An 18048-nucleotide genomic window follows, 5' to 3' on the forward strand; every position below is an offset into this window, starting at 1 on the left:
AATGTTGAAAAATTGTGGGGGTCTTCCATTGGCTGTGGTGGTTCTGGGTGGAATTCTTAGAACTAAAAAAACCCTCAGGGAATGGAATGCAGTGCATGAGAATATCAAATCCTATCTGGATAGGGGAGAAAAAATTGGAAAAGAAGGAGAGGTATCAAAGGTTTTAGCTTATAGTTATTATGACCTCCCTTGGCAACTATAACCATGCTTCCTTTACTTGGGTAAATTCAGGGAAGATTCCAACATTGGCGTAGAGAGTTTATATCAGATGTGGATAGGAGAAGGTATGATATTTGACAATGATAGAATGGGGCAAGAACCAATGATGGATGTTGCAGAGCGTTACTTGGAAGAATTAGCAAAAAGATGCATGGTTGAGATTGAAGTACATGAGGAGGGGAAGCATGCAGTAACAAGGTTGAAGTCATGTCGGTTTCATGATCTTGTGAGAGATCTATGCTTGGTCAAGGCAAAAGAGGAGAATTTGTATAAGGTGGTCGATAAAAGAACTTCACGAGATTCTCCTCGTGCGATTGATGCGCATTATGGTTTAGTCTTTCGTTTGGATGCAGAGGATATCTCTGAACCCAACTTTCCGCCAAAAGAACAAACTAAACATCTTTGCTCATTCTTGTGTGATCCATCACAAGACAATTGGGAGATTTTTTCAGGGTGGAGAACAATGTCCCAAGTCAAGAATTTGAAGATGCTTAGAGTTTTGGCAATTTTGGCCTTCGATATGACCTTCGGAAGTGGTTTTCTCAAATCACCTCTAAGATATGTTGGTAATTTTATCCATTTGAGATGTTTGAGATTGAGGTGTCGTCATATAAACTTGCCATATTCATTGGGCAATTTAAGGTACTTGGAAACTCTCGATTTATCTGGTAGTCATCGTTGTAGAATTCAGAACGTGCTATGGAAATTGGGACGTTTGAGATCCAGACTTGGAGAACCCCACCCTAAACTGCGATTGAGCAAGCAACTAGAGATACTTGAATCATTTCATAACAGATTTTGCTATCCTGAAGATATATGCAAATTAGTGAATCTTAGAGGTTTCAAAGCAACGGTGCATAAAAATTTTGAGGACTTGGAACACATCATCAATCATATATCAAACTTGGAATGCATGTGCATTAGCTCACTTAAAATCGAGAGCTGTAATTTTGGCCAGATCAACTCCAACAATTCAAATGACAACAACAGGGGTTTGGATGTTCTTTTAAGGGTGTTGTTTAGTAGGAATATTCATGAATTAGAGATTGACCGTAGTTTATGCAAGAAGTTACCGGATTACCAATCCCATATGTTTCCTGACCCTGCAGGACTTACTCAATTAAAGCTGCATACTACTAATATTGAGGAAGACCCAATGGGAACACTCGAGAAGCTTCCTAACCTAAGAATACTGGAACTTGGGCCAAATTCTTTTCTGGGCCAAGAAATGATCTGCCACTCAATTGGATTTCCCCAACTAAAACATCTCGTGCTTCATTTTTTGGGTAACTTGAAGCAGTGGAAAGTGGATGAGGGGGCCATGCCTAAGCTCTCAGGTTTACGGATTGAGTACTGAACAAAGTTGGAAATGATTCCAGATGGGTTGAGATGTTTAACCAATCTAAAAGAGATATCTCTTTTGGAAATGCCAGAAAAATTCAACAATAGAGTTAGGATAAAGAATGGTCAACAAGGAGAAGATTATGATAAAATAAGCCATGTGCCTTTAGTTAATATCCGCAGGTACTCTTTTTCTCCTTTTACTTTTCCTCCGATTTTTCTCTTTTAATTTGCAATTTAGGGTTCTTGGAATTCCCTTTTTCTTAAAACCTAGTTCCAATCTCAAGTTTGATAAGCTTCACCATCATGAATCGACATTTTCTTTTGTGTTTTTAATATCTCTTTTTTCCTTTTCGAAAGAGCGGGATCATACTACTTGTTGTGTGAGATTTTTATTTTTTTACTTTTAGCTTTGAAATATTTATTTTTCTTTATATAAGACATCATCTAATGCAATTCTTGTTCCTTGACTGATTAGGAAATTTGGTGAAGGGGAACTAATTTTATATATGAGTGCACCGCCTTTCGGCATCTGAGGTAAAATCAAAAGAATTTATTTCCTTATCTTTGGAAATGGGTTGACGTAATCTGTCATAAATTAAATTTAATGGATTAGTATGTTTTACCATCATATAATGTTCTCATCAACAATGTTGCATAGCTAAAAAATGACTATGGACTGTTTAAACTATTTGTGCTTCCCATTTAGTAATTGATTTAGATTGTCATCCCTATTCAATCAAATATCTTGGATTAAACTTAAAATCTGTTTAGAATTTGGTAATAAAGAAGGATCATGTTGCCTTCAAGTCTTATTGATATCAAAACCAACAATAAGAACTCGTGTTAATTCAATCAAGACTATTTACTTCAAGTACAAATAGCTTAATTCAATAAAACTATTTAAATTAACTAGTTTCCCTATTTTTTCATAATTTGTTTCTTTACTAATGTGTCATGAAATCAAGGTTTATGTCAAGAAAGTCAATACTGTTTCTAAAATAATTTGGAGATATCTTGCTCAGATAATTTGGAGACCAGAGTCACAGTTTGAAATAGTCTGTTCACTACAAGAATTTTGGTCATCAGTGATAACTACTTTTCGTCACGAAAAATCAAAAAGTCGTCACTGATGACCATTATTGACAACATTTCAGTTGTCGCAGGGTCGTCACTGAATTTCCGTCGGTAAAAGTATACAGTGACGACTTTAAAGTCGTCAGTAAATAGAAGCTTTTTTATGACAATCTATGTCGTCAGTAAAAAATGAAAGTATACAGTGACGACCTTAGAGTCGTCAGTGAAGGAAATTTTTTATGTCAACACATGTCATCAGTAAAAGCTATAAATCTAGTGACGACACCTTCTCTTGTCAATGATGCATGGAGGGATGGTAGTGAGGGCATAGGGGAATTAGTGACAACTTTGTTGTCAATAAACCCCTAATCAACTGTGGCAACAATCCCTTATCAATAGACAGTTTTGATTGAGTGACAATAACAATTGTCAATAAAGACATCTTGCCTAGAAAAATATTACTCATTTACAACACCTTACACATGACTTTCCTACTACAATAATATCTAAAAAATGAAAACATCAGCAATGTTTAATAAATAACAAACGTCGGCACCCGTTACAATAGAATATGCCAAAATAACATATTAAATATTCAAATGTCATAAATAAGTGCAACATCATAGTACAAATAGTTTCATAAGTTTGAGTAGAACAAATACTACTCATATAAGTCAAGACTGCACTAAAAAACATATTCCAAGTCCCAAAACATTTCCTGCGCTTCCGAAACATTTTCTAAACTTAAGACAGCACTATAACCACAGTTTTTGAGCCGACATGTAAGCCGTACTGCTAATCTTCTTCAAAACCTCCAAAATGAGCAATATATCTGCAATAAAGTAGTAAAGTTATCAGGTGACAAAAGCAAAACAGTCTCTAATTGCTAAATATACAACAAAAGTAACAAGCATTCACTAATTTGATACCACCGTAATGAATGCAGCAATTGCAGCAGAAATAGAGTGATAAGGGGGAGAGAAACTAGACTTGAGGAAGAAGAAAGAGAGATATTATTCAAAATGATTTTTCCATGTTGCCCAATCCGGATTTCTGCATTCTTATACAGCTCAAGAATAACAAAATAACTACTTGATTGTTGACTCAGCACAACAGTCTAACTAACAAGGAAGATTCCCTTTAACTACTTGAAGGAAATACATTTCGCATATACTATATTGGTATTCTTCAAGTGAAATACTATACTGGAAATACATTAATTCTTCAAGTTGAAACTGACAATCCACTGCAAAGAGACCAAACAGTACTATACTGGTATTAAAGGCTAGACGGACACAAATTAATGGAAGGGGAGAAGATGGAGAAGGGGAGAGTATGTGTAACAGGTGGAACTGGACTTTTGGCATCATGGTTGATCAAAAGGCTTCTTGAAGATGGTTATTCTGTCAACGCTACAATTAGGTCCTCTTCAGGTTCATGTTTGCTAATTTACTAGTAATTAGTTCTTTACTTGAATTACTTTACCATTTCCGTCTGCAACTTTACATATCATCAGAACAACAGTTTTTGGCAACTAAGTAGGAGCTAATTTCAGAAACGAAGGGTCTGAGACAGAACAGCAAATTGTCTGCACCATATTTCTAACAAGAAATCAGAAGCTTTGGTCAGCAGAGACAAAGGGAATGAAGAAGACAGTGCCATGATAAAATTCAACAAGGAAAGAAAGGATTTTTCCAGAGTAAAGGCGGTAATTAGGAGCCATCAAAGTTTCCGTTTGAGCTTTAAAGCCTAAATGTCATTGCAAAACAGAAAAACTAGAATCAGGACACCACATAGCAAATCATTAGGCTTAACTGGAAATTGCACGACATTAATGTTTAGCAAGTATTCAAAACGCTAAATCAGTACTTTGTTTTTGCTGTTCATTTCTAACCTAAATTAGTAAGCAGATATCAAATCTTCCTACTCTGTCCACAACGACCAGTAGTGATAGCAAAGTTATGCATGAACTTACTTTATAAACTCAAGGTGATTTACTCACAGCAAGAGTAAAATGAGAAAAAGAAACATCATGGAGCATAAAAAACGGCAAGTGAGCAAAAAAGGAAAACAACAACAAATTTTCTTCATACATTTGGAGACCTGGAAACTAATCATGATGAAACGATCATAACCCAAAGGATAAACCTCAATGCTAACAAATGCAAATGAACATAGAGCTTGTGAATTGCTGTGCAACAAATTTATAAGCCGCGGACTTTACGAATTGCGAAATGTGAAGCATAAAAGAAAAAGGGTTCCAGCTAAACGGAAGTCACTGCTTCATGTAACAAGAGCGAAGTTAAACATGAGAGACGGACTTAAGACATCACAAGCAGAATGCAAGGAAGGAGAATCAAGAAAGACGGCCATATAGGCGTGTGAGTAACCAACAAGGAAAAGGAAACACCCATCAACAAACTGCCATCCAGCAGACTTTTGTTACGTGCATTCTGGGCATGACTCACGCTCATTAAAAAGATTCTCAACGTCTGACTAATTTATCAAACAGAGACATGAAACAGAGGGAACCTATGAAATGGAAGAGATAAACAAGAGAAAACAGCCCATAAGTACTAACGAATAGATTGCTGTCTATTTACATTCAGATTCTCAAACCAATCTGGCAACTTGGAGAAATCATATCATTCTAGTTCCAAATGCTACTCGGTGAACCAGCAAACATTTTTCAATCAGAATCTAGTTAGGCATTTCGTCGAACAGGTTGGGGCATTAGAAATTTCATCAGACTTTTGCTCCAATTGAAGTTAATCGGCCCCAAAATTGTTCAATAAGCAAGAGCTTTCAGTTCAATTTAACACATAAGGCACATATGATCTAAAATCCTGAACAATCAACATGACAATTGTACTTAGCAAACGCACGGCAAAAATGCTCTGAACATCGCGGAATGCAACAACGAAAAAGTGGAAAAAATCAACTTCAAGAATCATGGCTTTTCTTTTTCTTCCCGACTAGCAAACGCACGGATTCTGCCTAACTTTGGACTGGCCAGAGTCCCTATTGAATAAAAAAGCACAAAATCCCCTCTTTTGGTTCAAAACTTTCGTTCGGGCTTTTTATCAAACAGGTCATGGGCATTAAAAATTTCAATGATTCTTTGTTCAAGTGATATTATATCTAGCCCCAAAATTCATCAGAACAAAATAGATTTCAATCCCAGCATCATATAAAACACATATATTCACGAGCTATGTAAAACACAGAAGGAAGACTGAACTGTAAACGAAGAAATTACCTCTCACGGTCTCGCCAAAGCAAAATTCTCCAAGGCAAGCATCCAATGAGGACCGCTGGGGTAGACATCAATCAAGCCGTTGAACTGCCTCTCTCCTCTTCTACGTGCTTATCATCAGCCTTCAACTTCTTGACATCTTCGTTGTTCTCTCCCTCCTCGTCAGCTTCATCTCTGACGCGCTTTAAACTGCCGGCACCGCCGCGTCATCAGCTTGGGCTTCGACTATTTTCATGTCTTGAGTGGACGATTCCTTCACCTCACCGTCGACTAGGGTTTCTGGGGTTTACTTTTGCTCTATTTCTGCCATAGTTTCCTCTCTGTTTTCCTTTCTTCTCTTAGTTTACCTCTCTCTGACTTCAACTCTCTCCTTTTGCTCTTTTTTTTTCCGCCGCTCTCCTTTTCCTTCCCTCTGTTTTTCCTCTTTTCGTAGCTATTCTTTCCTCAGCCGAAGCTCCCTTTCTTTTCCGTTGGCTTGCCCGATAGTTTTTCTCTTTGCTAATCCTTGTCCGCCACCCTCCTTCATTTTCTGATTTCTTCCGCCTAGAATCGGCATACCTTTTTGGTAGAGAGTTGCTGCTAAATGTGGTCTTCTATTTGATCATTTCCGAGCCAAGATCAATTAGGAGATGGCGAGGAGATGTTTCGGCAGAGATAAGGAGCAGTGTGCTACGGTTGGTTCTAAGTGTTAGCTGTTGGCTTTAGGATACTGCTGGTGTTTTGTTCGGTGATACTGGTAGTGTTGGCTTTAGGATACTGGTAGTGTTGGCTATTTGGTTCCAAGTGTTATAAGTGTTTCCGCGCCTCTCCTCAAAATATTGACTTTGAATGAAATTTCAATTCCTTATATTTCCCCCTTACTTGTTCAGTACCAAAATTTCAATCAACGTTTTTTAGTTCCAACATTTTAGTTGAATTAATATTGTACTAATATAATATTACTTGCTACTTTTAAATATTTTTGTGAAAATATTCATAATGGATGAGAAAATTATGTTGAAATATTACAAGTGGTAAATGCACATTGGTTCTGCTTCAAATAGTTAATTTTTTATGACATCAAACAGTTGATTCGATATTAATATTACAAGTGAATTTTTAGCTTCAAATTTTATTTAAATTTACTAATGTATTTCTAATCACTACTTCTTAACATATTTATCAAAAAATTATAATGGATGAAAATTTTTTGCTAAATTCAAAGAACTGGTAAATATACTCTTTCTCAAGTTGTAATAGTTTATATAGTTGTTCTAACTAGAAACTTTCATTAATTTTTTTCAGTTAAAAACCTATTGAGTAACTATGACTAGTTTAATAAATCATCAAATTTTTAAAAAATTAAATTAATATTTAAGTAACTATGACTAGTTTAATAAATCATCAAATTTTAAAAAAATTAAATTAATATTGAGGCTTACAATTAAATAAAGTCATAGTTAATAAATCATCAAATTTTAAAAAATTAAATTAATATTGAGGCTCACAATTAAATAAATGCATTAGAGATGTTCAAGTTAGTGATGATATTTATGTTGTCACTAACTACGCTATAGTTTTACTGACAAAAATTGGTCGTCAGTAAACATAAATAGTGACAACAATGAAATATTGTCAAAGAAAGCGGTAGAATTACTGACAACATTTATCAAGTCGTCACTATCGCAAATCTCGTGCCTTCCAAGTCCCATGGCGCGAAGTAGTTTTGTGACGACAATTAAAGGTTGTCACTGAAAACTCAGTTGCTTTGAGTCAATTGTGACAACCTTCAAAGTCGTGACTAATCAACCTCATTTTGTGACGACTTTTTGTCGTCACAAAGAAATGTTGTCACTAATGATCTTTTTTCTTGTAGTGGTTCGTTGAAGACCAGAATCAAGAGAGCAAATTGGCACCATGGTACTGGAGGATGGATTGTGACCTTTGTCTTTTCTTGCCAGGGTTCAAAGCTTTCTTTCTTTTTTGTTGTTTTTAAAAAAAAAAAAAAAAGACATAGCTACATATTGTTATGAAATAATGATAAGATGTGGATGTCCGTTGATATTCTCTAGATGTGGCTGTCCATTGATATTCTCAAGAAGGATTACAAGATGAAGATGTCCGTTTGTATTCTCAAGATGATAGACACATGTATTCTCCCTAGATTCGTTGGTCTATTGGATGAAACCTATTTTTGGATGTACTTGAAGTACTAAATTCATGTATTAGTACTTGATAGGGTTCATGTACCTTTTATCTTGGATCACCTATTTATAGGGGTGAATACTACTTCTTTTGTAACCTTGAAATCTGGAAGTACTTTGATCAGTACATATAATAATTCTATCTCTCTCTTCTTCTTACTCTACTATTCCAATCCCTACTTTTGGGAGTTTCTTTTATTAGTTTTACAACACGTTATCAGCACGAGTCTCTACCTTGAGCTAAGGAAAAGCACGAGTCTCTACTTTGAGTGAAGGAAAGGCGCGAAGCAAAAGTGAAGCACGAGACGTGTCAAGATTCTGCCCGAACAACTTTTGGCTACTTATCAAGGTAAAATTCTTTTCTACGAATCTATAGTCTTATGGCTAATCTCACAAAACAAGAGTTCATACCTCTTGATATTTCTGGAAAAAATTATTTATCGTAGGTTTTAGATGTTGAAATTCATCTTTGAGGCAATGGGTCTTGGTAATACTATTGTTGATGAGAATGATGCCTCAAACCAAGACCGTGCTAAGGCCATGATTTTCCTTCGTCGTCATTTAGATGAAGGATTAAAAGTAGAGTATCTTACTATCAAAGATCCTCTTGTCCTTTAGCAAGATTTGAAAGAAAGATTCGATCACCTGAAATTGGTCGTTCTTCCAAAAGCCCGATATGATTGGCTTCACTTACGACTACAAGATTTCAAATCTGTCAACGAATATAATTCAACCATGTTTAGAATTACTTCGCAATTATCATTGTGTGGCGAAAAAATCACTGATGAAGAAATGTTAGAGAAAACATTCTCTACTTTTCATGTCTCTAATATGCTCCTACAGCAGTAATATAGAGAGAAAGGATTTAAGAAGTATTCTGAACTTATTGCATGTCTTCTGTTGGCTGAACAAAATAATGAATTATTGCTGAAAAATCATGAGTCCCGATCAACTGGTGCAAATCCATTCCCTGAAGCGAATGGGACTCAATTTCAAAATTCTGGTCAAGGTCGTGGACGTGGCTGTAGAGGTGGCCGTGGAAGAGGCCGTGGACGTGGCCGTGGCTGTAGACGTGATCGTAGTAGATTTGTGCCTCGTGAAAATTATAGCCGTAGCAAGCAACAAAATATTTCCCAAAAGAGAGAAAATAACTATGATCCGAAAAATGGAGAAAAGAAAGTTTATGAAGAAAAATGCTACCGGTGTAGTATGGAAGGTCACTGGTCCCGTACCTGTCGTACGGCTGAGCATCTTGTTGACCTCTATCAAGCATCATTGAAAAAGAAAGACAAAGGTGTTGAGACAAATTTCATTGATCAAAAGAATTATTATGATGATGCTAATATGACACACCTCGATGTAGCTGATTTCTTTGAACATCCTGAAGATATCAACAAATATCCCATGATTGTTTAGATGTTTTTATAATGCTTTTATATATTTCATGTAATTTTCTTTTCATTTAATATTTATCTTCACATCTTTATTAATATTTATTTTTGTTTGATTTTTTCTTCCTGAAGAAGAAATGAATGCCAAATATTTGGGATCAAATAATGGTGATGATAACATTTGTCTCATTGATAGTGCTTCTACGCACACCATATTGAAAAATAAAAAATATTTTTCTTGTTTAACAATGGGAGAGACAAATATTAATACCATCTGTGGTAGTGCAAAATTAATTGAGGGTTCCGGAAGAGCCACTCTATTTCTCCCTGAAGGAACTAGAATTGTCGTAAATAATGCACTACTCTCTTCCAAGTCTCGGAGAAACTTATTGAGTTTTAAAGATATCCGCGATAATGAATATCACATCGAGACAATGAATGAGACAAATGGTGAATTTTTATTAATTACAAATACTATTTCTAGGGGAAAATATGTATTAGAAAAATTGCCTTCACTTTCTTCTGGCTTATATTATGCACAGATAAGTGCTATTGAAATTCATCACCTTGCAAACCAGAAGTCTGCTCATCCCAATGATTTTATGATTTGGCATGATCGTTTCGGACATCCTGGGTCTATTATGATGAGACGAATAATTGAGAATTCGCATGGCCATTCATTGTAAAATCAAAAGGTATTGAAATCAAATGAATTCTCCTGTGTTGCCTGTTCTCAAGGGAAATTAATTGTTAGACCATCACCAGCTAAAGTTGGGACTGAATCTCCAACATTTCTAGAATGAATTCATGGTGATATATGTGGACCTGTAGATCCACCATGTAGACCATTTCGATATTTTATGGTGCTAATTGATGCATCAACTAGATGGTCACATGTATGTTTGTTATCTACTCGCAACATAGCGTTTGCGAGATTACTTGCTCAGATAATTAAATTACGAGTACAGTTTCCTGATTATCCTATTAAAAGAATTCGTTTAGATAATGCTGGTGAATATTCCTCACATGCTTTTGACGAGTATTGCATGTCCATTGGGATAACTGTTAAACATCCTGTAGCCTATGTTCACACACAAAATGGTCTAGCCGAATCATTTATTAAAAGGCTACAATTAATTGCTAAACCATTGTTGATGAGGTCTAAGCTTCCCTTATCTGCTTGGGGACATGCTATATTACATGCAGCAACACTTGTGAGAATCAGGCCGACTAGTTATCATAATTATCCCCCCCTACAATTGGTATTTGGTTTTGAGCCCAATATTTCTCATTTACGAATATTTGGGTGTGCGGTTTATGTTCCTATTACACCGCCCCAACGTCGTAAATTGGGCCCCCAGAGACGGTTGGAAATATATGTTGGGTATGAATCACCTTCTATTGTTACATATATTGAGCCATTGACAGGTGATTTATTCACTGCAAGATTTGCAGATTGTCATTTTGATGAATCACATTTCCCGACATTAGGGGGAGGAACAGATCAACCAAGGCAAAAGGAAATTTCGAAAAAGGAAATCATTTGGAAAATCTCATTAGATTTCCTGGATCCTCGTACAAAAGAATGCGAATTAGAAGTTCAAAGGATCATACATTTGCAAATATTGCAAATCAATTGCCGGATGCATTTAATGACTCCAGAAGAGTCACCAAATCACATATTCCTGCCGAAAATGCTCCGATTAAACTAAATGTCCCTGAAGGGCAAATCACAAGTGCTAATGAATCCAAAACACGCCTGAAGCGTGGAAGATCTCTTGGTTGCAAAGATAAAAATCCTCGAAAGAAAAAAGGATCAAATGAATTAATAATTAGTGACAAAATTCAACCTCCTGAAGAGGTCGCTCCTGAAAAGCCAACTCTCAAAGAGCCAACTCCTGAAGAGAATGAAATTATAGAAAATTCGATAAATTTTGTCACTACAGGAAAAAGTTGGAACCGAAGAGAAATAATTGTTGATAGTACTTTGGCATATAATGTAGCACTTGATATTCTGATAGATGACGAGGATCATGAGCCTAGATCGGTTGATGAATGTCGGCATAGAAATGATTGGCCAAAATGGAAAAATGCGATACAATCTGAATTAAATTCACTGGCTAAAAGGAATGTTTTTGGACCTGTAGTCCAAACACCTGAAGGTGTAAAGCCAGTTGGATATAAATGAATTTTTGTGAGAAAAAAAAATGAAAAGAATGAAATAGTGAGATATAAAGCAAGACCTGTAGCCCAAGGTTTTTCACAAAGGCTTGGATTTGATTATGATGAAACGTATTCACCTGTAGTGGATACGATCACATTTAGAAATCTTGTGAGTATTGCAGTGAATGAAAAACTTGATATGCGTCTGATGGATATTGTCACTGCTTATTTGTATGGGAATCTTGAAAATAATATTTACATGAGAATCCCTGAAGGATTCAACATACCTGAAGCATGTAAATCAAATTCTAGAGATGTGTATTCTATTAGAATACAAAAGTCTTTGTATGGGCTCAAACAATCTGGACATATGTGGTATAACCGTCTCAATGAATGTTTAACTAAAGAAGGTTATACCAATGACCCAATATGTCCATGTGTTTTTATCAAGAAAAATGGGTCAAATTTTGTGATTATTGCGATATATGTTGATGATCTCAATTTGATTGGAACTCCTGAAGAGATCCAAAAGACTGTCGAATATTTGAAGAAAGAATTTGAGATCAAAGATTTTGGAAAGACAAAATTCTGTTTTGGTTTACAAATTGAGCATTTAGAAGGTGGAATTTTTGTTCACCAAACTGCTTATACCCAGAAGGTATTAAAGCGGTTCCGTATGGATAAAGCACATACATTAAGTACCCCAATGGTCGTTAGATCATTGGATCCTTATAAGGATCCCTTTAGGCCACAAGAGGAACATGAAGAGATATTTGGTCCTGAAGTACCATATCTCAGTGCAATTGGTGCGCTTTATATCTTGCTAATTGTACAAGGCCAGATATATCATTTGCTGTGAATTTATTAGCAAGATTTAGTTCCTCGCCTACAAAACGACATTGAAATGGTATTAAACACATTTTTTGCTATCTCCAAGGAACAATTGATCTTGGTTTGTTTTATTCAAATAAATCTAAGCATGAGTTGCTTGGATATGCTGATGCTGGGTACTTGTCTGACCCACATAAAGCACGATCTCAGACTGATTATCTCTTTACTTGTGGCGGAACAGCCATTTCTTGGCGTTCTACAAAACAATCCTTAACTGCCACTTCATCAAATCATGTTGAAATAATAGCAATTCATGAAGCCAGTCGAGAATGCATTTGGCTAAGATCAATGACCCACTACATCCGAAAGAGTTGTGGGTTATCCTCCGAGAAGAAAAATCCTCCAACTATTTTATATGAAGATAATGCAGCTTGTATAGCTCAGTTAAAATGAGGATATATTAAGGGAGATAGGACGAAACACATTTCACCGAAATTCTTCTTTACTCATGATTTGCAGAAGAATTGTGAGATTGATGTGCTACAAATTCGATCGAATAATAATTTGGCAGATTTGTTTACCAAGGCTTTGCCGACTGCTACGTTTGGAAAACTGGTGAAGAATATTGGTATGGGTCGGCTAAAAGATCTCATATAATGTTTGCATCAGGGGGAGAATTTATTGCACAAGAATAGTGTACTCTTTATCCTTCACTAGGGTTTTTGTCCCACTGGATTTTTCCCTAGTAAGGTTTTAACGAGGCATATTCTTTGTGTAATGGACATTCAAGGGGGAGTGTTATGAAATAATGATAAGATGTGGATGTCCGTTGATATTCTCTAGATGTGGCTGTCCGTTGATATTCTCAAGAAGGATTACAAGATGAAGATGTCTGTTTGTATTCTCAAGATGATAGACACATGTATTCTCCCTAGATTCGTTGGTCTATTGGATGAAACCTTTTTTTGGATGTACTTGAAGTACTAAATTCATGTATTAGTACTTGATAGGGTTCATGTACCTTTTATCTTGGATCACCTATTTATAGGGGTGAATACTACTTCTTTTGTAACCTTGAAACCTGGAAGTACTTTGATCAGTAAATATAATAATTCTATCTCTCTCTTCTTCTTACTCTACTATTCCAATCCCTACTTTTGGGAGTTTCTTTTATTAGTTTTACAACACATATATGTTTCTCTCTCTCTAAGTTTCATTCAAGGCAACAGTTTTCATAAATAGTGGGAGAAACTTTTTTAGGCATCTTTTTAATTTTCCTGCTTTGATGTTGTGATTCTCCTTTCTCAGCAAGCATGTGAGCAGATGCATTTTGTTTTTTTGGTGTGTGCTTTATGTCAAAGCATTGGTCTTCAGAGATAATAGTTTCTTGTTTCTAACCATTGATACCATGATACTAAATTCTTTTTTAAAAAATACAGAAAACAAAAGAGACATGAAAAGGAATAAGAGATTACTAAGAATTATAGAATTATATGAGCGAACAGATATGAATAATTATAAAAGCAAAAGCAACAGAATTAACAGCGAAACAGATTGTGTACATAGAGCAGAGCACGATACAACTTTATGTAGAGTAAAGTTTTATGCAAGGTATAATATAAAGATAAACAGATAATTAAACCTCCTGATGTAGGTCACATGATCTGTAAAGAAAGTTTTATGCAAGGTACAATGTACCAGAAAGTTTCTTTGCAAAGCGCCACTCGAAGATGAAGGCGCAGAAATAATACAACATATAAACTACCATCCAAAAAAATGAAGGGTTATCATTTGCAAAAAACAGGCTACCATAAATGAACGAGCAAATATTTGTTGGCAAAAAGGTTAATATGTTAACTATGAAAATAATTATTCAAAGCAAAAATTAGGGTTAAAAATGATATTAACATGTTAGCTTGTTGCAACACATGATTTACAAAATGCTTGTCTAAGTTTTTAAATGATGAAAGAATAAATGTTTAAAATTTCTACAAAAAATTTAAATACCCATAAAATTTTTTGCATAAGTTAGTACAAACAGCATCACTATGATTAATGAATACATTAAGTGAAAAATATAACAAATAAAAAAGGAAACATCTTTATTACCTGCAAATACAACAATAAAAAAATAAATGGCTAAAAATAGAAAATTGACTAAAACTTTAAAGTTGGTCTACATGCATGTATGCTTCCAAAGATTCTTTCAATCCTTTTTTTTTTAATTTTTAAATTCACTACATTGCTAACTGAAATCTTCTTTCAATCTTTTTTTTAAAAAATTTTTAACTTCACTACATTACACATCATGTAAAACTTATTGTGATTTACAAGAAGGTGAATACCACACATACTGTTTATTCTATAGGGCTTTACCATATATTCCTTAAATATAAATATGTATATATGCGCATGCATGCTGTTTCAAAGGATTATATTTATATCTATACAAATAAATGTGTGCTAAAGCTACATAATCCTCAAATGAGGCAAAACACGAAAATAAATACATGAGTACAAGGAAAGCATTGAAGACTTAACATGAAACGGATAAATGAGCATTAAAATCTACAGTGTGAACGTTGACTAACAAGGGAGAAAAAAACCAAAGGAGGAAAAACACAGAGTGAGAGCAATAAAGATGGAGGAAGGTTTTTTATGAGGTAAAAAAAATAGTAATGAAATTCGTTTGGGGTAAATGCATTAGGAATCAAATTGGAGACATGAACAAAAAAAATATCAATAGGATGTAAGGAAAATTAGTGAACCAAAACTCATCTGGAAAATTGGTCCAAAGCACATTTACAATAAGTACATAGGCATTATTGTATAATAGAAACGAAGGCCCAAATGAAAGGTACATAAGCAAAGTAAGACTTAAATTGTTCATGTTGAAATGCCTTGAATTAGATCTTCGACCTTCGCTGAGCTGTTCGCGAGTCTCGCTGCCTGGTCAGCGAGTCGGGGGTCCAGGGGGCGACGCTCCCAGGCTGGGGGGCAGCGTTGCCCCCGGCTTTGGAAACTTTGGATTATCTTCTCGCTCCACTACCAACCTGCATCACCAGCCGCCCACCTCTTCCTTCTCCTCCTACCCTTCTCCTTCCACCTCTCTTTGCCCACCCTTTTTCTCCCACCTTTGAGTTTACATTGTAATTGAGAAAGTTGAAGAGGGCAATCTGCAAATGCTTTCTGGCTCAAGTAAAAATAGCATAAATATGCAAATTTTATCACATTTCCTACCATTATGGCTTGGTTGATGGAGAAAAGATCCCAGCCATTTGCATAATCGTTGCTAGAGCATTTGTTAGCTACAATTGGTGCACTATCATAATCATCACACTGGCCTTTTGCTGATGTCCTCGGCTTTCATACTAATTGTTTCACAATTTCTGAAAATCATCGTTCTTCTACGCATTTGAGCCCACACAATAATATAGCTCTGTCTTGCTCACTAACAAATTCTTACAAAATTCATGCTGTTTAATACGTGTCTATTTTACTTAATAATTTGTGCATATTTTAGTTCATTTATACTTAATTTTGAACTCTTAAGATAATGTGAGTGACCATTTTGGCAATATGTGATGTCCTTGAGGAACTTTGAGAAGACTTGTGAATTCGGCCATTTTAGTTGTTAATGTTTACCATATTTTGATAGCGATGAAGGAGCAAGGAAGATACGGAGCTGTTTACAAAAAGTCATCATTGGATTGGATGAGAGTATACGGAGTCGGATAGTAAATCTCGAATCAGATATCAAGCCGGATACTCGTTAGAAGCTTTTACAAGAGAAAGGGTGTTGAACAGTATAAAACATCGGATCAAGAGAGTAACGCCGGATAATCGTGCCAGATATTCTTCAGAGAATTTTTCGAAGAAGAGTATTTTGCAGTATACAATGTCGGATAGTGAAATTCGCTTTAGATATTAACGTATTAATTATGTGATCAACAAGATAATGTGATTAATGACAGAAATTAAACCACAAATAATGAAAAAATATAACTATCTTAAAAGTGGCAGACCTCCTATATACATATGCCAGGAAAAATTTGCAATTGTTAGGTGATTTTGTCTTTTGGTTATATATTCAGGCTCTATATATAACTGTTTACGGAGTTTAGAGTCATGTATTATTCTTCAAAAAATGCAAAATAAATAAAATAAATGAATAACTGAAGAAGATCACAAATTTGGCTTCATGAGAAATAATAATTCGCACAGATTATTAATAAAAATATAAAAAAGGGGTCTTAAAGCTTTCATTGTTAAAGATCATTGTCATGACAGCCGCTAATCTTGCCTTACAAGTCCCAAATTGGCCTTTTTATTTGTTTATTAGGTCGGTATTGGACCACTCCCTGTGACCAAAGGAGACAAAAAATTTATTGGCTTGGAAAACTTTACCAGTTTGCTGCCCCTGCCTGGACCCAAAAAGACGTTAATTATATTGAAGAAGAAGAAGCTTTTTCTTAGAGGACATGGAAAAAGAAATGTAACAAAAAGCGAGAAAAACCCATACAGAGCTGAAGATCACTTCGTCTTCTCTTCTTTATTAGTTTCTCATAAAGAAAAAAAAGAAAAAAAAAAGCAAAATTGAACACACACACACACACACACTCTCTCTCTCTCTCTCTCTGGCAAAATGTTGTTTCAATATACGTTGTTTAGTATTTCCAATAAGGGCTAATTTGTGTCAGATAAATATAGTTGCTGACAAAATTTTTTAAATTGGGAAAGAACTTTTGCTCTTTTTTTTTTTTTAGATTCATCCCGAATTAAAAATCTCTGCATATACAAAAAAGAAAAAAAAAATTAAAATACCCAGTAAGAGTTTTATTACACCCAAAATAACTTTTAATGTCATAGAAGAAATAGTTTTAAGGGCATTGGAGTTGCTTACCTTGTTAGATGGCATTGTTGGGCAACTTGGGGCAAGAAATCGAACGGCTTAAACAAAGGTAGAAATTTACAAGATAAAAGACGAAACGAGAATAGTGTAAGCAACAAACATCATTGTCATAATGTGAAAAACTAATACGACAATGAATCATTGTAGTATCAATAATTGTGAGCTTCCGAAAGCTGGGTCCAATTTGTCATATTATGTAAGGGCTCATTGTCAAGCCCATCACCATTAGTCTATTAGTCATGGATTAAGAAAGAAATTATGTGCTTTTTTTCTCATGTTTCTAAATTCTAGTCTTGTACTTGACATACAAGGGATGTTGCTTAATTCTCGATCATTAGAGAATGCAGCTTCCTTTGTTTGACTTGATGTAACAACTTTTTTCAGATAATATAGCAATATTGGATGCTTCCAATTGATCTTCAACTTCATTTGTCCACATTAAAAAGCTTTGCTTTTAGTTTCCATTTGGATCGCTATTTTTTGAAGTTTTTTTAAAAAATATATATATTGTAATAATTTGATGTATGTGAGATAAAAAAATAATTAAGAAATATGGTCACGACAAATATAAAAATTATTTCTTAGAAAATAACATGCTAAGTTTGACACTAGTATTTCATGGGAAGGAAAATATACAGATTTTCCATACATTTAGGCGCAGAAAGTTGTTTTTCT

The 18048-nt window shown here is 35.0% G+C and overlaps 1 protein-coding gene and 1 long non-coding RNA gene across 2 annotated transcripts; one reads left to right on the forward strand and one right to left on the reverse strand.

Moving 5' to 3' along the window:
- Positions 1-307: 307 nt before the first annotated feature.
- Positions 308-1576, forward strand: LOC113718329 (probable disease resistance protein RF9). Its single transcript, XM_027243241.1, has one exon. The coding sequence runs from the start codon at positions 308-310 to the stop codon at positions 1574-1576; it is 1269 nt and encodes a 422-aa protein (XP_027099042.1).
- A 1641-nt stretch (positions 1577-3217) lies between these two features.
- On the reverse strand, positions 3218-6628 carry LOC140021678 (uncharacterized). Its single transcript, XR_011825575.1, has 2 exons — positions 5897-6628; positions 3218-3469 (listed from the first exon to the last, which is right to left on the reverse strand). It is a non-coding gene; the product is annotated as an uncharacterized lncRNA (long non-coding RNA).
- Positions 6629-18048: the final 11420 nt, after the last annotated feature.

Source organism: Coffea arabica, chromosome 11e (assembly GCF_036785885.1).
Source record: "Coffea arabica cultivar ET-39 chromosome 11e, Coffea Arabica ET-39 HiFi, whole genome shotgun sequence".
In the NCBI taxonomy this organism is placed as follows: domain Eukaryota; kingdom Viridiplantae; phylum Streptophyta; class Magnoliopsida; order Gentianales; family Rubiaceae; genus Coffea; species Coffea arabica.

What these genes read in the sequence shown, in the direction of transcription:
- LOC113718329 (XM_027243241.1), top strand. Translation starts at nt 308, where the DNA reads ATGGGGCAAGAACCAATGATGGATGTTGCAGAGCGTTACTTGGAAGAA.